The 22,204-nt window shown below is 37.1% G+C and overlaps 1 protein-coding gene across 3 annotated transcripts in view; it reads left to right on the forward strand.

Annotated features, from left to right (window-relative positions):
• The window catches only part of GALNT1 (polypeptide N-acetylgalactosaminyltransferase 1), a 90,254-nt gene that overhangs the window by 62,381 nt on the left and 5,669 nt on the right, over positions 1-22,204 (forward strand). For all 3 annotated transcript variants that reach the window (XM_087759629.1, XM_087759627.1, XM_087759628.1), the window contains 6 exons: positions 1,898-2,064; positions 8,270-8,477; positions 10,086-10,256; positions 11,741-11,858; positions 12,819-12,999; positions 21,084-21,223. In XM_087759629.1, the coding sequence (XP_087615755.1) occupies positions 1,898-2,064; positions 8,270-8,477; positions 10,086-10,256; positions 11,741-11,858; positions 12,819-12,999; positions 21,084-21,223 (985 nt within the window). The remainder of the gene's footprint in view (positions 1-1,897; positions 2,065-8,269; positions 8,478-10,085; positions 10,257-11,740; positions 11,859-12,818; positions 13,000-21,083; positions 21,224-22,204) is intronic.

The following is a 22,204-nucleotide window of genomic DNA, read 5'->3' on the forward strand; positions in this document are numbered from 1 at the left end:
ACCTGAAATTCATAGCATTTTTGTGAGAAGATACTTATTTCTGTGGTATCACTTGAAAATTAACTTTATCAGTTGGTATGCTTTTCAAGGTTTTTTTATATGTGAATTAAATCAGAAACCATAGGGATATATGGCTACTTTCCCTGAAGATTTTATGATGTTCACTTCAGTGTGGTGAATTAATTAAATTTGGCCATAATTGTATAATAAGTAAGTATAATATTGAAGACAGACAGTGCCTGATCCTACTGCCTCAATTCTCAGAAAGGAAACATGATTCCACAGAAGCTCTTCCAGATATTTCTTCAGTTGTACCTGGACTTATTCATCTTTTCTGGTATCTCGTTGCACACTGGGCTTTTGTCACCACCTCAGAGCTGAAATGCCTATGTGTTACGAAAGCTGTTCTCACTTAGAGCTCTGGCTAACCAAGTTATCCAGCAAATAAAATATTCATGCTGGAGCCCAGTTTTGGCTGACATTCCTGGTGTCACCGGTTTTTCCAAAGGAAGGGAAAAAGGGTGGGGATAGATGCTGACACCATGATCCTGTATTGGCAGGTTGTTCCTTCAGTATTGTGTTTATATGTTTAGGGTAGAGGATGTGCACTAGTACTTCTCAAGCCCCCAGACAGGGCCACTGCTGTTAATGTGACAGTCACAAATTCTTCTTAGCGTATTTTAATAGCAATTAGCTCAGGTTACATTAGAGTGAATTGACTCAATAATTTGGGATCTAATAAAAGCTTTTTTGTTGGAGTGAAGCTCCATTGAATATTTCTTTTTCCGCTTCAGTGTTTTCCTTGTGTTTGAGATCTGCATATGTCTCTGTAGCTTTGATTCTTAAAGGATTTAGTACTATCAAATCTTATGTAAGTTTCTGTATGTGATTTTGAATATGCAAGAGGAACAGATCTGTGCAGAGAACACTTAAATTTGCATGGTTATTTTTTAGAGTAGAATTGTATTTTCAGAATTGTTAAGAATACTTTATGCACAGCATATTGATTTTTCTAGGAGATACTGAAAATATCACTTGTTTTAAAATAGTATTGCAGAATGTAAAATGTTGGCTGCATGTGGGGTTACTTGGAGCGTGTGCCATATTTTGCATAAATGTCCTATATATGCTGTTAGGAGAGCTAAACCTGTGGTCTTCTGTGCTAAATTTGGAGTGTGAAAATAGTTCTTTTTTAATTTGACGAGCCTTTATAGCACTTCCAACATGTATACAATGAGGAGAAGAAAACCCACACCCTCTTTGTGTAATATAAACACATTAAATTATGAAGTATACTTAACTCATCAGTACTATAGGTAGCATACATGTAGCCTTGGCTTTTTCCAAACATCAACTGTGTCCAGAATTCTTTACCTCTTTTAGTAATTATTTGGTTTTGTTCTAGTTATACTTTTTATTGCATTTACTTCCTAGTTTAAGTTTGCCATTTTTTACCTTGTGTCTCTCTCTTCCTTCCCCCTCTGTCCCCATTACAGTACTAGGGTTTCCCCCTTGCCCTCTGAGGGAATGGAGGCCTAAATTACAGGCTTGGATTAGTGTATCTGGACATGCTACTCTTCACAGAACAGGAGTAGTGGAAATAAATAATGTTATCATCTCTGTCTGTTAGCAGTATGGATGTCTCTTTCATTTTTAGAATTTGTTATTGAATTGAGGTGGTTCTTTCTTAGTGGTGGGCTGGAATACACAGATGTATACGTAAAAGTTCTTAGATAAAAATATAAATCTGTGCACTGTTTGCTCCTTTGTCATACTTTGCATACAATTGATATATCATGAATGTTAGTATTGATACTCAGAAATATACCTCAAAATTGCAGTTCTAACTGAAGGCTTAACCTTTACAAATATATGCCTTTTTTTTGTTTGTTTATAGGTGTAAAACGAAGGTGTATGCAGACAACCTTCCCACGACAAGCGTTGTCATTGTTTTTCACAATGAGGCTTGGAGCACGCTTCTTCGAACTGTTCATAGTGTGATAAACCGGTCACCACGACACATGCTGGAAGAAATCGTCCTCGTCGATGATGCCAGTGAAAGAGGTAATGATGAAGTCAATGCCTTAGCTTGCTGCTCTTTTTACATCAAAAACTGAGACAGGCTTTCTACGGGCTTAGCTCTCCTCAGCAAAACACAGGAGCTGGGGCAGGGGAGGGCAGAGTGAGCAATGCCCATTTTGAAATACAGGTGGGTCATTCTCCACTGAAAACTAGCTTAAGTTTATTTATCTGTTTACTTTTCTGTTGACAGTGTAGAGTTTGTTTGCTAGTGGGTTTATCCTATTACAGCTTTCATGTTTTGCGTTTAGAACTTTAACACATTCCTAAAGCTTGAGGGCATTTAATACTTGAATCACCTGGTGAATAATAGCAAAGGCAACTCTGTTCCTCACACTCATCCAAATTTACTATTAGTACCACTATTAAACTTGGTGCTCAGAGGGATTAATTTTGATTATTCAGTTCCTGGGAAGCTGAAATTCAGTGTCTATGCTCTAAGAGATTCCACTTCTTAATAGTTATTGCTCCAGATGAAAACTCCATGCTACAGAATGAAATCAATAGACAAAACTTCAAGCTGATTTTTTTTTCTTAAAATAAAATAACTTTATTTAGATTTTACTCTTTTCATATTTTTTTGTAAATTACAATAGAGTAGAAATTAAAAAAATATTCTAGACGATAATTGATGTTTCATTTTGGTTAATAGTTGATATTTGTCTTGTTCCTTGCTTAGTCTTCCTTGGTGGTATGGGTTATAAAATATAACTTGAGGGATATTTTTTTCTTGTTTTTGTAAATGGAGATGAGAAGGTATTATGGGTTTTTTCATCTAAAACTTTCCTATATTTTTATATTGAATCACACTTTTTTCTGTATTTCTACATTGAAAGTTTTCCACTAGGACTAATACCTAGTAGCCCACTAGAAAAAAGTCTTGGCAGCCACCAGTTGTAGGCCGTTACCTGTACCAGCAGGAATTCCTATGCTTTAGTCATGGAAGGGTTTTACACCCAGCATGCTGACATCTCTGCCTGATGCTTCTGATTCCAGTGCTGCAAAATCCATATTCTGCTGCTTATGGTAATAACTTCAGAGTAAGATGGGTGACTGTTGTCCAAATAACAAGATCTATCCAAACAAGATCTATGTATGAAGACAGACACTGGATTTCAGATCGTATGGTCTAAGTAGCATTATGGTGCATGGATTACAATGGTTAACAGGAGGTTTTATGATAGTTAGTAACCATTACAATGGTTAACAGGAGTTTTTTTAGCTGAAGAACTTTAGGAGTGGGTTTTTGCACTTCATATCTAATGTGGTAGAAAGTATAATGAGTTTCTTCTTCAGGTTGCATATGTGTATGATGCCTTAGCATATTAACTGACCTATTCCAAGCTGTGTAGGTCTAGACTACAGCTGGTTGTGCAGTAGCTGAGTAGACTACAGAAGGATCGTATCAGCTAACTGAGTTCTGACCAGCCTGTTTTCCTAAGGAAGCATAGCTCATGCACTCAAGTTGTGTTTGCACTTGTATCAATCTGTGTTCATTTCCTCTCTTGGGCACCCTGCTTACTTTTGCTTTCTTACCTGATACTAACTTTAACTGCTTCAGCCAATTTCAGTGCAGTTTGGAAGAAGGGACAGAGGCCTTAAATACAATTACTCTCTGGCAGCAGAGGAGGAATGCCCATGCAAAGGGCAAAGCCAACACATAAATGTGTTCCAGATTAGATGAGTGGTGTGATTAACTTCTGCTTTTAGAAAGGCACAAGATCAAATTGTCACTGTTTTCACTTGTGGGGAATTTGTAATTGCGCTCCACAATTTCTTGTAGTTTTTCAACCTTTATATAAAAATTCCAGAGTTTTTTTGGTTCTAATGTGTGTGAAACTGCTCACCTCTCTTGGCATTGTTCCCCGGGAACAATGTTCTTTTTAACACGGATGCTGATATTTGGATTCTGAGTGCCTATACTAGGTTATTGTACAGGTATATGCTTCCTTAATGGAAGAGAGATAGTGCATGTGTTTTGGTTAGTTAGCTTTTGTGCACAGACTCTTGCTACGAAAACAAAGTTTATTGCAAGTGTGCTCTGTTTCCTTTGTCAAAACAGTCCTTGGCACTAATTCAAATCACTGCTAATGATTAATTGTGACAGGTCAGCTTTCAATATGACCTAGAAATAAAGAGCAAGCTAATATTAAAATAATGTAGACATAATATTTCTTATGCCTTGCCTCTTCAATTTCTGTTTCAGAAAAAAACAGTTTTAACATAGCAATAGCCATGTCGTCATTATGAAGTAGAATTATAGTCCAGTTAAAAAGGATGTGGTTTTCTATAGGTAACTTTTCTGTTTCTGGGTTTCGGTTAGGTAATAAAAGCAAGGTAACTTAATTCCAGGCTGAAAGTATAGCATTTCAGACTTTTTTGGGTGATGTTATTGAACCTGTTCCAATATTTAGTGTTAAAATCTGTGATCTTCATTTCAGATCACTCAGGCATCTTTTATTTGTAGTTATTTTCAACAATTACTGAAAGGTTTTTTTGTTTTGTTTTCCACAAACTTGTTATGATTTCAGCAAGCATGTTTTTACATTAAACAAAACAGAAGGGTATGATGCCTGAAAATTCGAAGGGTTTAGCATAGGCTACTTAGGCATTCTGTTTGTGTTGAACTAGAACAGCAGACTTTTCCCAAAAACGAAAATGTTCAGCCTGTGTAGTGTGTTTTGAATTTTAGCATCAGAGTCAATTTAATTGGAATAAAGTAAGCATTCAGTCTGCCTGAAGCACACTTTGTACCTGCTAGTGTCATGCTCTTAGAAGAATGAATTTGCATAATATCACACGCTTGTTTACACCAAGAAGAAAAGCTTTGGAGGGACAAGACACATCTGTAACATTGTTCTCTAGTTACTGATCAGAATTGCATGTTTTAAGTATTGATCTTTGGCAACTATTTAAAAAAAAAGTTAACAGGAGAAATCAGGATTAGTCAGTACTTGAAACTAGGTCAGCAATGAATGGCTAAGCATGGTAGGCAGACTGCATCAGGATAGAATTACGCTCACAGAAGTTAGTTATACAGGTACAGATCAAAGCAATGTAACCAAAACTAAATTCCTGCCAATAATGTCTTATAAAAGTATTCACACTTCTTAAAACTGTGTTTGCATACTTATGTGTAATAAATCTGTGTTTTATTGTAGTTTAATTTAAAAAAAATTGCTTGAAAAAATTTTTCATTTGTATGAATATAAATGACTCTAATAGAATTGACAAAGTATTTTTCAACTTACGTACTTGACTGGAACTGAATATATTTGCTTTTTTGGCTTGCTTAGTTCTGCTACTGCTACAGAAGATGCTCTTTAAACTGTCCATGGTCTTATGTAAAATTATGCACCCTTTTGATACAGAAAAAGTTTGAAGGAATATCCAGCAGAAAGAGTTAAATGAAACTAAAGTTATACCTCTGAAAATACATGAATTATTATTGTTCCCAAGTAGAAGTATTTGTGTTTTGTTCTGTGTGGGTTTTTTTTGTTTGTTTTGTTTTGTTTTTTACTATTATTAAAACCTCACTCCCTGTTTGAAGTGTATGAGGCAATGCTAAAAATTTACTCAGCTGTCATCCTGGGTCACTCGTAAACAACTGGCTCTGTAATGCATAAAATTTTTCGTTTGAGTGTTTAATATAGGATTTAGTGTAAATATGGCCAAGAGGTTTGTATAGAAAATCATCTCTACAGCTTGCTTCTGGCATTGCCTGTAGGCCAAAATGTGTTGCATGCATTAAAAGACTATTCAAATACTCTTCTTTAAAGAAAAAAGCAAGTCTCGGCTTACAAGAAACTACCAGTTTCTGGATGGGTGACTAGCCCAAAACTCTAGAGTCTTGCTACTTGAACTAAGGGAGCAGTTTGTGAGGGAGGTGTATTGCTCTAAGAGACAGTGCTCTGAAGGGAAAACATGCTCCTTAGATTTGAGCATTTACCCCTAACTGCGGGTAGCAGAGGAACACCAGAAATCTTGATGCCTGAGTTATTGTCCATGCTTCTGTAGGGATGAGACATTTTTGCTTATTTTGCTGAAATTCTAGTAATATTTTAAGGGCACCGTTACTGAATGTCTGGCACAATATTTTGTTTCTGGGAATACTACCGTTCATAAGAATATTTTTATGGACATGGTTAAACATGGGAGAAGGGCTGTTCTTAACCCTGTTCCCTCCATAGTGAACACACTGCACACATCCCTGATTGTTTCCTAGAGAAAAAAATTTGAAAAGTACCTGAAAAGTTAAATTGAAATTTGGAATACTTTACAGAAAAAAATGTAGGTAGAACTTAAGATTTTTTTTTTTATATGCAGTATGTTGACCATGACTTTCTGTAATGTAACCGTCGGTTTTATGCTAGTTCTTGACTAGCTGCAGTTGTATTATTGGAATCTTTCTCTCCCTTCCTCCTGGCAGAATTTTACTGTTCTGTTAATGTAACTGTGCATTCAAGGACCAATGTCACAGCCCATATTCGTTCAGCTTTAAGTGATTAGAACTACTTTAGAAGCTTATCGGCACTGCACCTGAAATGTGCAGAGGAACATGTTGATTTGTGTGACTTGCTCATGAGATAGTTAGCATAGAGAGAAATGCTTCACTGTTTTATTCTGTTTGTGTATATCATGGAAGCCATGTACATTAAAACTAAAACATTACCATGATACCAGTTCTTTTAAATTAGTGGCTTTGGAAAGCTACACTGTAAAGAGATGACACTGTATTTGCTGCAGACTGAGTCAGCCAAATGATCTCTGTTTGTGCTCAACCCCAAAAGGCCTGCAAAATGTTCAGACATGCACACTTGGTTTGTACTAATAAACATTTATTCATTTGAGTCTCTGTTAATATGCAAAATAAGAATTGACTTGCTCTGAGTTTCTCTGGAGACAAATATTTAAGATCTATCAACCTCTTAGGCTCTTTTAGCACAGTTCAGCTTTTGAGATGTGTCAGAACTTACTTCTGTGGGTTTTACTGACAGCCCAACAATGCACAGAAAAAAACGAGGAGGCAATTAGAACTCATTCATCTGGAGCAGCGGTAAGGAATGGTAATCACTCGCAGGTCAGCCCTACCTCTTGAGGTTTACAAAACAGCTGCTAAGACTTCATGCTGCGCCTTTTTTTTCCCCCCCCTCTTCCAGTGTCATGCTTATTCTTGTATGAGGTACTTGCTATCTTATGCTGAATCCTACTACAGGCTTTGCATTGTTGTAGTACAAATCCCATGTGCTTTGAGTGTATAGTCTAATATATTCTGTAGCTGTGTTATAAGACCATTTTGCCTTTTTTACAGATTTGAAATCTGCACGTTATTGCAGAAGTGTGTTTCTGTGACTGTCAATTGCATTCTCCCTCAGTTCTTTGTCCTTTGGCGTCATCCATCATAGTCTAATTTTTCACGATGGACAAAAACTGTGCCTGGCAATGGGAAGTTTGTTAATTTGGCAGCTCTTTGTAATGCAAGTAATTTTGAGTCTAGGCATATGCTAGTCAGTTATGGCTGTTCTATTTTGAATAATTTGTTCCTCAGCTAAGCTGAGGTTTGCTGGTGTTACAGATATTAATTTATGTATGCTTGATTTTGTATTTATTTTTGTTTCTAGGTGTTATAGCGATAATTTAATAGAAAAAATATTAGCCAGAAAAATCTAGAGAAAACACAATTGAAAAATGGATTCGATCATATTTTAAACTGCTTGCAAAGAAATTATCTGTAAGTTAAATTCCTGTAGGAGGTAATCCATTATGATCAGCTAGTCAATCATTTTCTGTATTTTTCTTGGTACAGAAGTGTTATTTCCAAGAACACGCGTATATTTTTGAAAGTAAGAGTCACATCTACTCCATAATAAAAACTTGCCTATCCGATCTGGTTTCTGCGTAAGCATTCTACACTCTCTTCATTTTTGTGTTTCCCATAATGAAGAAATGAAGAGGAGGAAGAACTTCCTGCGCTAGCAAGTGAAACACATGGAGATGTGGAAAGGCATATTGTGAAGTGTAGAATAAGCAGCAGAGGAAACTAGCTGAGAAAGTAGGAAAAGGGTAGAAAAGAAAGGGGGAAATGTCTCTGAATTCAAGTCTCTTCATCAAAAAAAACCAAACAAACAAAAAGAAAAACCAAACAAAAACTATGTAACTGACAGTTTCCATGGTTTTGATCATTCTGCAGACTTCTTGAAAAGACCGCTGGAGAATTATGTGAAAAAATTAAAAGTACCTGTTCATGTGATTCGAATGGAACAGCGTTCTGGATTGATTAGAGCCAGATTAAAGGGGGCTGCTGCTTCTAAAGGCCAGGTCATCACCTTCTTAGATGCTCATTGTGAATGTACAGTAGGCTGGCTTGAACCTCTGCTGGCAAGGATCAAAGCTGACAGGTAATTATCCATCTACTGGTCTGTGTTGGTTTTTTCAGTTGTTAAGAAATGTTCCAAGTATTACAATATAGCCTACAAGCAAATATCTACTTTCTGAAGGGCTGGATAAATTCTCATTGGTGTAAGCATAAAAGGCTAATTCAATACAACTTTTTAAGAGTAAAACTTGGCTTAAAGCGAAGCTTATATTGGGATGCATGGGATAATATGTTAAATAGCAGGAGACCTGAGCATGAATGGAGTTGAGAGAGCAGTGGAATTTGAGGTCTTCCGTCTGCAGCCTGACCCATTCCTTCATGAATTTGGGAAGAGATTCTTGAGGAAGAAGTGGAGCCCTGATCTCATGTAACACCAACACTGTGAGCAAGAACTGTCAGGTTTACTGTTTTCAGGTTCTCATTGTGACTTCTTTATTTCGTAACGTATTTGTATTGTGGAATTCTGTGCTGTGACTTGGTCTTCTGGGATGTATTTTCTAAAGTTAGAATAGTTACTGGAGTCATACTGGTCTACACTGCAGTAACATAGCTTTATATTTCTATCGTAAGTCAATACTCACAACACATCTATGATAGTGTGATGGAAATTTTATTGAGGGAAAAAAAACACAAGTGAGAGAATGGTCTGCTTTATAAAACATTCATACATCTGAGCAGTAACTCGTAGTTGCACACTAGTCTGTTAGTAAACAGCATATTAACTAGACTAGATATTAAGTACAGTGTTACAGATCTCTTTTGTTGTTATGGTTATAGATAAAAATCACTTTTAAAATTTAACATTACAAAATATAGCATTACATGATGAAAAAGGTACAAGTAATAAAGAATCCTTGTTCAGAACTGTGCTAAGACATAATACTAACCTTTAAGTTATCATTAATGTACTTTCTGTGACAAAACAGTACATAAATTGTTATCATTTGTGCAAATGGCTTAACTAAGTCCTTTAAATTTTGTTGCAACCCCTGAGTCTTTTTACGGAGCTTTCTGAGAGAGGAAGCCTGCTTGAGAATGGTTACTTAAGTGTCTTTAAGATGATTAGAATTAGTTTCTGTGAGTATGTCTTAATAAAGTCAGGACAGCAGACAAGGAGGCCTCTTTCTGTCAACTTTGGTGCAGTAGTTATACTTTGTTAACAGTGACTATCATTTCTTAGTCCTGAGGGTGCACAAGAATACTTCCCCAGAGCTAATGACCAAGCTTTAATTTCAAAACATGCAAGTTACTTTGACCACCTAAGTAGAAAAGAAAAACACTTTTTTTTTTTTATACAATCACTGTGTAGCGCTGAGAAAGCTGTGATCAATTTTTCCATTTGCAGAGGGATGAATATTTATTACTGGTGGTAATGCAGATACTCTTTAAAAAAAAGCTAGTATTGCCAAAATTATATCAGAAAAACACATTTTCCTTTAGATGAATTAGCTCTAATTAGCAAGACAATATTTGAATATGTTTCATGGTAATAATCTATTGAGTACTGTTGTTAAGAGATGGCGTTATGAAAGTTTAAACTGTATGTGTTTAAAAACAAAATTTGAAAAAAAAACACAAACACCTTTTTTGACACTTTAGTTAATAGGTTTTGGTTCTTTCCTTTTTCTAGGAGAACAGTAGTGTGTCCCATCATTGATGTAATTAGCGATGACACCTTCGAATATATGGCAGGTTCCGACATGACCTATGGTGGATTCAACTGGAAGTTGAATTTTCGTTGGTATCCTGTTCCTCAGAGAGAGATGGATCGACGGAAAGGAGATCGAACCCTTCCTGTTAGGTAGTTAGAAATTATTAAATTGATTAAAATGTTTAGCTGATGTTTACTTGTATCCTTTCTAGGCTAATCTTGTAAGTAAGTACTTAATGAATTGTGTTGTAGCATCATTTTTGTCTGGTTGAAGGAACAGCATAAAAGTTTTTACATGGATTGGTTGTTGGTAACTTTTGGTAGCAATGAAGGAAGCAGTCAGCTTGTCACTTTAGAAATATTTTTATGTCAATTACTGGAAAATTACTAGCTTTTAACTAGTTTTTATACTGATGCATGGGTTTTTATTGAAGCTTATTTTTATCTGGTTTTATTGAACCTTATTTTTATCTTTTATTCTAACAAAGTAAACAGTATTTTGAAAAGATGCATCGATTTTTGGCATATATGTGTATATATTTATGTGTGCATACATATATAAACTTAACATCTTCAAAGTGCATGGATGGGAAGTGAATTTGGCATATAGATATTATGACAAAGGGAAGTGAATTTGGCATATAGATATTATGATAAAGGTAATGAGAAACACAGATAACTTGTGTGTAATGTGTACTTTTTAACAATTGCAAACTTACATTTTCTGGCCTTACTGTTCTGAAAAGTGGGCAATATTTACTTACCATAAAGTTGAGGATATGGCCTTTATTCTTTTTGTTTGTTTTTCATTTAAGAAATCCAGAGGTCTTCTCGGGATGTGGCTAATTGTATTGTGCCCTCCCACCCCCCGTTTCCTTTAAGGGGAAAAAAGCCCCATAAATTTTTAGTTAGATTGTGACCTAGCTTATATTTTATCTGTCTTTCAGAAAAAGCCCAAAGTGTTTCAGGAAAATGACTAGTGATAGAAAATCATTTATGCGAAAAGTGTAAATAATTTGTATACTTGAGCTACAAAGTTATATTGTTAGCCTAATAGATAATTTACCTATTGTGTATTTGTTGACTAAAAAAATGGAAGTTTGGGAGATATTGCTAAAGTTAAGAGAAACTAGCACAGTTTTATTTTTTTTCTGCCAATAAGGAATTTGTAAAGAAAATCTGGATGTAACCCTGACAGGACAATTTGCTTGTATGAACCACTAATAGTGAAAGCAAGCAGGCTACTTCATGGCCTCCCATAACTTTTTCAAGAACAGTTGCCAGAAGTATAAATTCCCTGTAAGAAACTGGTTTCTTTTTTATAAGTTACCAGCATTGGAGGCAGAAGTCTTTCTCAGGAATGGCAGCAGCTTTCTAGGGGCTGTTTTTCTATCCAGACTCCAATTTGAAGTGAGAAAATAAGGAGAACTGTCACTAACTGGTTCCATCTCTGGAAAAATTTGAACTTGCAAGTACATCAATGGTAACTGAATTTGGATGGAAGCCTACTGAGAAGGAACATGTTAGGAACTTGGGAAATAAAAAGCCAGTTTGTCAGTGTAAGTGTGAAATGTATTTAAGTATATGTTTTCATAGTGACTGAGGCTTATTTTTGTCTTCTTCCCCCCCCCCAGGACACCTACAATGGCAGGAGGTCTTTTTTCAATTGACAGAGATTACTTTCAGGAGATAGGAACATACGATGCTGGAATGGATATTTGGGGTGGAGAAAACTTAGAAATTTCTTTCAGGGTAGGTAAAACTCTTCTCTTTTTCAGTGTGCTGTTACTCAGGGTAGTGCATCCTGAGTTCTGTAAAATACGGATCTGCTGCCTGCATCAGTGTCCTCTCCTGCTGCAGTTCGCACTTCGCTTCTTGTCAAGTTCCTCCACTGGAGATATGCAAAGACTGTATCTGTCAGTGAAAAGTGCATGGTGAATAGTTGGCAGAGCCTTGTGATTAAAAGATTGGGGCGGTCATTCTGAAGAATGAATGCATGTGGGTTAAAAGGAGTTCAGTTAGAAAAGCTTAATTGGGGGGGGGGACGGACATAAGTTAAAGGTGATGTCATCAGTGTATGGTTTAATGTGTCAGTGAACTGTGAGCACCTCTGTTACAAACTCTCTCTTCTTGCTGTTTTCTAACTTAATGATTGCATGTGTTTGTTTGGATGTGCTTTCACTTGAATTCCTACCAAAGAGCACTATTTCCTTTTGGCTTACTTATCAGCTAAGGGCATATAGGTGAATACTTCTGAAGTAGTTCAGCTTTCTGAATCTGCCATTTTTAGAAGTCCAAAGTAAAACTTGAAAGTATTTTCAGAAACCTTACTTGGTAAGTGAATGGGGTTTTTTACATGGAGATTCTATTTTATAATGGATTTTTTTGGACAGATGATTGCCTCTTACTTCCCCATGATTCATGTGAGCCTTTTCCTTCCTTCGCTGTCAGCTTGCCCAGTTCTCTAAAGTAGTCTCTTGCTGATGCATTATTGCTGTGAGGCTGGACGTACTCTTTCTTATGCTACCTTACTCAGGCTTGTGAGTATCTGTTGAGCAGAAAAGAGGCATACGTTTCTCTTCCATGCAGTATGTATTTATCCTAGACCTCAATTAATGTCGTTTCTCCAACTTGAACAGAAGCAAGCGATTAACATTTTTAAACTTTTTTTAATGACTGGAAGCTATCCAATAATTGTTCTATCACTTTCAGATTTGGCAGTGTGGTGGCACTTTGGAAATTGTCACTTGTTCGCATGTCGGGCATGTGTTCAGAAAAGCAACGCCATACACTTTTCCAGGAGGTACAGGGCAGATAATCAACAAAAATAACAGACGACTTGCAGAAGTCTGGATGGATGAATTCAAAAACTTTTTTTACATCATTTCCCCAGGTGAGCAGGTCTTTGGTTATGAGAAATACCTATTAAGAATTAAAATGTTATTACTCCTAGGAAAGAACATGAGTATTTAAATAAAAATGTTATTGCTTTGAAGTTCATAAGACAAAGCTCATGTAAGATGTACAAAAAGGAAGGTTGTAATTGAAAAATAATTTTGTTAGCCAGAGATGTGCCCTGAAGTCTTTTTTCTTTTTTTTTTCTTTTTAAACATGCACGTGATTTATGAATGAGCTTCCTGTGCAAGAGAATTAAAGCTCAGTGGAATGTCAAAGAGCTCAACTGTAGTGCTGAAAACTAGCCATCCAAATTCATCTCATAATGTGCTGTAGTTTGGCCTGTAGGCGTTCCAGATTGAATAGATCAGAAGTGATTTAAATGAAACCTTGTGGCAGGAGTGGCAAAAGTTAACATCTTCTGTTTTGGTAGAGTTTGCACTTTGCTATTCAGAGTACAGGAGCAAGTTGCCAATATACTTGACTGTGATAATATTTACTGTGTTTCTTAAAATGATTGTTAACAAGAGGATGTAAAATATGAGAGCAAATTTCCTATGAACTCAAACTTTCTGGGAAAAAAAAAGTTCAGGAAAAGAAATGAAGCCTGGGAAATACTGAATTATTACTTTGCATTGCAGGATACTTTTGTTGTTTAAAAAAAAAAAAAAAAAACGAGACAGACAAACTTTAGGTAGCTATAGACATCTACTCTAAATACTCGAGACGTTAGAGACATTCGACTTCAAATACTAAGAGGTAGTTCTATATGTCACATCTGCTTTTCCAAAGATGTATCTTTAAAACTAGTATTTTCTTATGACTTGCTTATTAAATCTGCATTAGTATTGAAATTTAAAAGCTGTAATACAATGTAGTGTGAGTCTGAACAGTGTCAAATTTTAGATTACAGCTTTTAAGAATACTTGTGAGAACAAGTGACTGTGTGGATTTCTGGTGATTTTTTTTGTCTTAAGAGAGTGCATTACTCAAGACTGTAGGATTTTTTTAATTTAAAAATAAATAATTCTTGCTGCTACTCAAAGCTTTTTAGGTGAAATCAGAAGCTAACAGCTTATGGCTACTGCCCTCTAGTTATTAATGAAGCATTATGGATTCAAACATGACATGTATAGATATAGCATTCAGAAAAATTGTATATACATAGAATCATAGATTCTAGGTATCTCCATCCTTCCTGCAATGGGAGAAAGCATTCCTACCAGTTGTGAAACATTTCACACATAGAATCGTAGAATACCAGGTTGGAAGGGACCTCAAGGATCATCTGGTCCAACCTTTCTAGGCAAGAGCACAGTCTGGACGAGATGGCCCAGCAGCATGTCCAGCCGAGTCTTAAACATGTTCAGTGTAGCAGAGTCAGCCTCTGCCCTGGGGAGATTATTTCAATGATTGACTGTTCTCATTGTGAAAAATTTTCCTCTCGTGTCCAGTTGGAATCTGCCTGGGAGTAACTTGTACCCATTACCCCTTGTCCTCACCATGTGACTCCTTGTAAAAAGGGAGTCTCCATCTTCTTTGTAGCTCCCCTTTAAGTACTGGTGCATGGTGATGAGATCACCTCTAAGCCTCCCTTTCTCAAGGCTGAACAAGCCCAGCTCTCTCAGCCTATCCTCATACGGCAGGCTGTATAGGTGCAATCATTTTTGGTTAAGATTGCTTTTATGCATCCACATCAAACTAGATTTTAAAATGTACTAAGAAGCTGGAATAGGTAACTGTAAGAATAACCAAATTCTTAAAAACAAATGTAAATTACTGAACACCATGATAAGGCTCTGTTACTTCACAGATAATTTCTATGGTCCTTCCGTTTCATGTGGTAACTGTAAGCTACAAAAGGAGTTATACTGTTTGAATTTTGTAGTATTGTTGTTTTGATAGGACTTTCTTTCATTGCTTTGTAGTATGTAGAATATGCATGCTTTCTCCTGTTGGAGAAAAGGAATGAAATAATTTAAAATAGAATAAGGTAAGAATTTTGAAATGGTGAAAGTAAATATCTATAACTGCGTTGTATATTTTCTTTCCTTTCAAAAGATTCATGTCTGCATAGTTTGTATGCTAATAGCCTGAATGATCAGTGGATAGGTAGGAGTGCGTTCTTGCCAAGCTCCTCTTAGAGCATCTGCACCTGCCAACTGGCACACGATCTCATGTGTGTACCCATATCCCTATTGACACTGTACTAAAGTTTGGTACTAGAATTTCCAAGTGTTTCAAGAATAGGATTGTATACTACCTGAATAAGTTGGGTTATTCTGAAATTGGTTTGTTGCCTGGGGCTGTGAAGAGAGTGGTTAGTACCGTGGTTCATTCTTAGGTATGACATAGTACCTGTTGTTTAGAGAATGAACACACAAATGTACTCAGTGCTGCTCATGCCTCACCCCCCAAATCCATGTAAGTTGAGAGCCAGTAGGTGTTAACTAGAAAGGATTACTATTTTGGGAAGTTCCCCGCCACCTTACTGTTGTTATTCTGGTATCTCCAATCTTACCTGAGTGTTGCAGACCCTGATTTTACCTGTTGAGAGCAAATTCAGTGTAAATTTCAGTAAGTCTGTCGGGCCAATACTTGTCTTAGGAGCTCAGTGAATCTCTGCTACATTGGCTCATTTAGCCATACTCTGTTTTTCCAGGTATCCTTCTAATATAAAAATTTAAATGTTTCGTTCTTGCAGAGTGATGGTGTAGTGACCCTCTGGCAGAGTACAGTATGCGGCCTGTGAAACTCTTTGCTAGTACAGTGTGTACTTTCAATATTACTCTGACAGTGTCACGAGGTCTTGCAAGGAGCGAGGTGAGGATTTTTAAGCTGATGCTGGTTTGCAAGCCTGAGTGCAGATGAGCGATTAAAACGGGCAATCCTCTGTGCACTCAGTTTTTCTTGTTAGTTGACATGGATGAGAAAATTGGATTTTGAAGGAGGTAATATGCTGACAGGCATCATTGAGCCTAGCTAACAAGAAATTTGTTTCCTCCTTTATATCCTTTCTCTTCTGCTCCCCTAAGATAGTGTATCACAGAGGGATTGGTCCAGGAAAGCAAACCTAAGATTCCCAGGTAGCTTTCCCACTTCATGTAATCTGTGCTGTCTGGAAAAAAAAAAAAAGGCTTACTGCTTGAATGATAGGAACTCAAGAGACTTTTTACTATTGATGTAATGTAGTTAAATGGAAAGCTGCCCTCTTGAAAAGTAAGCCTGTAATCCTTTTTTCTTTAATAAGTACAGCCTAGTAGAAATTGTTACTTGTCTGTTTTAAGCTTTCATACATTTTAGAAGCCATTTCTCTGCTTAGGAGTGGCTAGGCACAGATGAAGGTTGGGCAGGAAAGTGTTGCAGCAGCTGCTGCTCAGCCGAAATCAAGCCTATCTCATTGCATGCAACAGCTATTCTCCCTGGCAGTACGGGCACTAGCTGTAGCCTTTTCTCGTTAGCTGACAGTTTTCCTCACAGTCATGCCTTAGAGCAGGGCCCTGTTTCCTCTTAGGCTTTCAGAAAACAGATCCAGCAAGTGCAGGTGAATAGTCTGATTCCTGGCTCCGGTCGTTCTGTTTTGTGGTCTCTGCCACTTCTTTATTTCTAGTGCTGGCCTTTCATCACTTTCTCCAGTCTAAAATACTAGGACTGGATTGTCCAAGGTGAGGCTTCATGAGATGGCGATGTCAGTCTAACAGCTTGCTGTGAGGAGAGTGCCTTGCTTTTTGTGGTGGGTGATAGGGCTTCACCTCCCCTCAATCATTGGTTGTTCATATATGTCAACTGATTTGACTTGCTGAACTTGTCAGCATTATTTGCCCTGTGGGCTGGCTCTTTACGGGTTAAGTTAGCACCTGTGTCAGCACAGGAGGTGCAGCAGGAATCCAAAGCTGAGCAAGGGAAAGTTGCCCCTTTCTGCAGCAGCAGCTGCAAAGCATTAGGCTGGCTTACCACAGCTACCTTCCCCTAACCTTCTCCTAACTACTAATTAATGGTAAACTAACAGTTGTAGAATTTGTTGGTATCCTTAATCTAAAGGTGAAGCATGGATACTTTTCAGACTGTGGTTTCCCTGTGCTGCATGGGAGTCTGGGTTCCAGCTCCTACATGCACGCCCCTGCTCCTTGTCCAGCATGCATCCTTGTCATTCAGCAGCTTCTTGCATCCCAGCTGGTGAGCTGAAGACATCTGGAAAAGCAGCTCTGGTGAGCTTGGGTAGAGCCTTGTCTAGCTTGTATGGAAATTAATTTTATTGTTGACCAAAAGTTTGCCCCAGAAAGTATCTTCCATTGCACTGGGGCTAAGTGGACAGGCAGGCGGCCTGAAAAGAATTACTTGCGCAAGAGCCATCTAGACAGAGATATAGATGTTATCCTGAAAACTGGATCGGTAGGCCTAATTTCTAATTGCTGCATGCACTTGTCTCTAGCCAAGCATGGTAAGTCAAGGTTTAGTATGTACAGACTGGAAATATATAACCTTTTTATTTATGGTTGATAAGGAGGACAGAGAAGGGACTGAGTCCATATCTTGCAGTGTAGCTAAGCCTATATTCAAAATATGTACTGAGCAATTCCATGTGTTCTTCTTTTCAGCTAGTATTCCCTATTAGTATTAACTGGGAATGGAAATAATGTAGCTATTCAAATAGGTTTTAAATGGTTATTGCTTATCAAGTTTCATAATACTAAATAAAAACAAGTTCTATGATTTTGAACAGAAGACTAGTTTTAGATGAAACAGTTTTCATACTGTGCTTTGGAAAAGGATTGAGCAATTTATAATCATGATGACAACATGCTCCTTTTTTTTTTTCCCAAAGCAGTTTAGCATAAATATATTGCCACACATTGAACTTCAGCTCTTTTGAAATTTTGAGGATGGCAGCGCTGTTGCAACATGGCTGATGGGAAGTTTAAATACAAGGTGGCAAAAGAAAATTAAACTGAAGAAGTGGTATTCTGCTGATAGACATCATTATGTTTTTGTAAAGGTATAAGGACAGACCGTTCTATATTACTAATCAGAGTAGTCTGGTACTGCATACCAAACTTCAAGAATAGTGACAACACAAGCAAGTGCTGAGATGAATCTTACCTTTGTACAAAAGAACTGGTGATGGTGTGGTTGGATGATTTGATGTGGGGTTTTTTTGCCTTATCAATATTTATTTTTGAGTACATCTTTAAGCATGTGTGGGGAAAAAAAAGGCATGTGATTGTCCCACAGTAAACAGCAAGCTGTGTGACAAATAGAATCATCAGGAAGGTCCAAGCTTTTAATGTAATTAGGGTTTGGGGCGGGGGGGGGCTGAGGAAAAAAATATTTATATATTGAATGGGCCAGCAAAGACAACAGTAGCAAGTACTGTTAAATACTATTTTTGATTTTTTGTATTAATTTATTTTAATGAACCAAACCCAAATATTTGAAAGAACAATTAGTGGACATGATTGTCTTCCTCATGATGCACATACCTGTAGTCTGGCGTAATTGTCTTCTGGGAGGAAGGTTTGATCTAATTCTTGTTTTGTGGTTTGTTTTTTTTTTGTTTGGTGGTTTGTTTTGTTTTTTTAGCTGAGCCTTTAAAAACAAGTACAAAAGCACTGGAAGGTATATGTCACTGTTGTGTGTATATAAATTTTACCAGTCAGTGGAGAAAATAATGATCTAGACATGTACTTAACTTTTGATATGCTTTATACTTTGCAGTTTTCCTAGTTTGCTTCCATTTTTTTCCCAAAAAGAACGGTTACTCTTAAGAAACTGTTGCTGCACTGTATAGTGCAAATGTGCAGGAACACTCAAGCTAGTTTTGAGTAATACAGATAAGGTACCAGAAACCTAGGAAACGGAGTAATTCAGCCTTGTTAGAGGACACCCCTAAGGCAACTGTACTGGTTCTGCTATTCAGTGCATCTGATAACCTGGTGCTAACTGTAGTCCATGTGGCAATTTATGGTTTAGTGCAGACCTAATTTCAGAGAGGATTTTTTAAAAATCTTTCAGACTAAAAATGGTTAAATGGAATATAATACACACCTTTTATTTCATTGTAATGGAGGGAAAATCAGCTGCAACTTGTCTTTCTACATGGTGACATTTAAAGCTACTTTAAAAAACAGCACGCTTGTATGCTATTAAGTATCACTTTGCATTTAATTCTTTATGGTTGTGACTTTAATTCTTACGCCATTCAGTGATGTTGACAAAACCTTAACAGTGTTGTTTTCTGAAGGTCAGTGTAGCAAACTCTGATGAATGAGTTTTGAGTATTTTATGGTGGTTGTGAGGATGACGTGACAACTGTTTCATCCATCAGCTGCTTTTTCATCACTGAAAAATGAAGAACTCCATACTTAGCTGTGGTTGGTCCAGTCTTTCTCTTCTTACTTCATCTTTTGAGAGAGTGGTGTAGAGCAAATATTTGCTTTGGTGAAGATAGGGCCGTGTTTTGGGGGTTTTTTGTTTGTCTTGTGTTTTTTGGTTTGGGGATTTCTCTTGTGACTGGAAAGCCCAGACTGAAGTTTTCTGGGATTCTAGTCCAAGAGATTTTTAAATTTCATTCACACTATTCAAAATTTCATTAAAAACAAGCTTTCTTTGCTTTCATTCCCTTACCAATATAGTTCTCCTAGTTCTCCAGCATCTTTGTTAAAGTCTTTAGGTTTGTTTGGGGTTTGGTTTTGTTTGTTTGTTTGTTTGGTGGTGTTTGTTTTGGTTTGGTTTTGTTCGTTTTGTTTGGGTTTTTTTTTAAGCCTAAAAGCCTGGCTAGCATTTTTTCTTTCTGGAATATTGAAATTACTAATGTTTTTATTGATGTTTACAAACATTTAGCTGAAATGTTATTTGTCTTAACTGAGTAGAAATACACCATCTGCTGGCAGGTCGATTTAATAACACAGTATGCCAACTTAGAAATGTCTCAAACTGTTTCAAGAGGTCAACAACTTCAGAGGTAATTCGCAGTCCTCTAAGTGGAGGGATTTCTGAAAAATGTATGCAGCTGGAGGTCTATGGTATGGTGGCCATTTGAGCCATATTTGTGGTCTGTGAGGGGAATTTGAATTGCTACGACTTGTTTTTGTTCTTTTTTGGTTTGGGCTTTTGTTTGGTTTGGGTTTTTTTTTTTTGTAGTGTATTATTTCTGGCCTCTGTGGTATGGAGTGTAATGTGGAAAATATAAAAAGAATGTGATGCCTGAAAGCTAGAAATTATCCTACCCTTAATTATTTAGTATTATTGGAATATTAATGACAATAGTGCTTAATTCTGGTGAGGCAAAAATATCTACTGATCATTTATACCTTCCTCAACCCATCTGCCGATGGGACTTGCACAAATTAATTTTCAGAAGGAATTAAAACAACCATAAAGGAGTAGGAAGATAGAGGAAGAATGAGGACTTTGATAAATGAGGAGCAAAGGAGAAAAAAGGCAAGCAAAATACCACAAAAAAATTATAACAGTCCTAATGGTGAACATACTTCCTGCAAATGCTGCAGTTATATTGAACAAATACTGAATTATTAAAGGATTCGTTCCCTGTATGAAGGCTGCTTTCTGACTGTTTCTTTGTGCAGTTAGATGATGAAGGGTCCAGCAGGTGGTACTTGGCTTACAGAATGAAATTAAAATGGAATTCTCCTTGCTCCACAGAAGGAGACTGCTATGTTATGCTGCATAGATATGCACCCCAGTTACCATTGGGGATAGAATGGCATTAGTGACTGTAACGGTTTCAGCCTTTCTCCTCTGATAACTTAGTAAGCAACTGCATTCAAATTGTTCCACAAACCACAGGTAAGAAATTGTCATGTGTAGCACTGATGTAGTGATTCCATCTTTTGTATAATTATCTGGAAAAAGACGACGCAGGTAGTGACTGATGTGTCCTCTCTGAGAATATAAGCAGCATAATGCTATATTAAAAAAAAAGTCATTTCTTTGTGTAGAGATGACTTTCTAAAGAGAAAGTCTTTCATGCACACAGTGTATTATACTGATGATTTTTGTATTAAGTGGAATTTTATAACGTTTAATAGCAGCCATTGAATAGAATTTTCTTTGTTTCTGCAGGAGTTACTAAAGTTGATTATGGGGACATATCGTCACGACTTGGACTGAGACGCAAGCTCCAGTGCAAGCCTTTCTCCTGGTACCTGGAGAATGTTTATCCTGATTCCCAAATTCCACGCCATTACTTTTCTCTGGGAGAGGTAAGATTTTGTCCTACATATTTATCTACCCTATGTAAAGTACATTGTGCAGTAAGTTGTTCGTATTCTGAACCAAGTAGTGCAAGCAAGTTGTCTCCAGCAAAGTTCAAGTATCTTGCATCTGCGTTCCTGTCATCTGTAAAATGATACATCTGTCTTCTCAGTGGGGCAGAAAACTGAACTGTGGTATACAGTACTTCAATTCGAATGTTTTCCCTTTTTTACTACTGTACTAAATGTCACATAGAAGGGCTTTAGAAATATTCCTTCAGAAATGTATAGCTATGGATAACTTCGTGTATAACGTTCTCTATGTAGAGTATGAGCAGAGTTTTGCTTAAAAAACTAGACCAGCTGAAACAAGGACTTTGTCTAAAAACTGCTCTGAACTTCACCCACAGAACCCTCATCAGTGACCAGCAAATTTCAGTGATCCCTAAGCCTTGCTGGGCATTTCTCTGTTTTTTTTCTTTAAGGTTTCTTAAGTGACTGTAGAGGTAGTACAGATGATGCTGTCCTAAATAAGCAGGTACCTACTCTCCCCTACAAGTCATGTTGAGCCACACAAAAAGCCTGTTCTAGGGTGATTTTGTACTGTTTTTAAAAGAAACAGTTCTAACAAAATGAAGCAGGCATTCGTGCTTCTGCATGACTATCAGGAGACTTGATACTTATGCCTGGAGACTTGATATTCATGCCTGCTTACTATATAGTAATACAGGGATTTAGTCTGTAACTCAAGAAGTGAGGAAATTGAACCCAGTCACCCTTGATTTCAAAGGTAGTTAAACCCACCGTGCCTAGGAGAGTACTTTAAAACTCCTGAAGGTTTTGGCCTGAAGACTCAATGGTGTCCGTTCTGTTGTAGCTGAGTCTTTGAGCAAAAAGAATCCCCAAGATGGAAGGATCCCCAAAAGAAACCGAAGAAACAACCATGGTTCTGTAACCTGATAGCTTGAACGTTTGCTTGGGAGTTTGAGT

The sequence above is a fragment of the Nipponia nippon genome, unplaced genomic scaffold, assembly GCF_047370975.1.
Source record: "Nipponia nippon isolate SJK-2023a ecotype South Korea unplaced genomic scaffold, ASM4737097v1 scaffold_1, whole genome shotgun sequence".
Taxonomy (NCBI): domain Eukaryota; kingdom Metazoa; phylum Chordata; class Aves; order Pelecaniformes; family Threskiornithidae; genus Nipponia; species Nipponia nippon.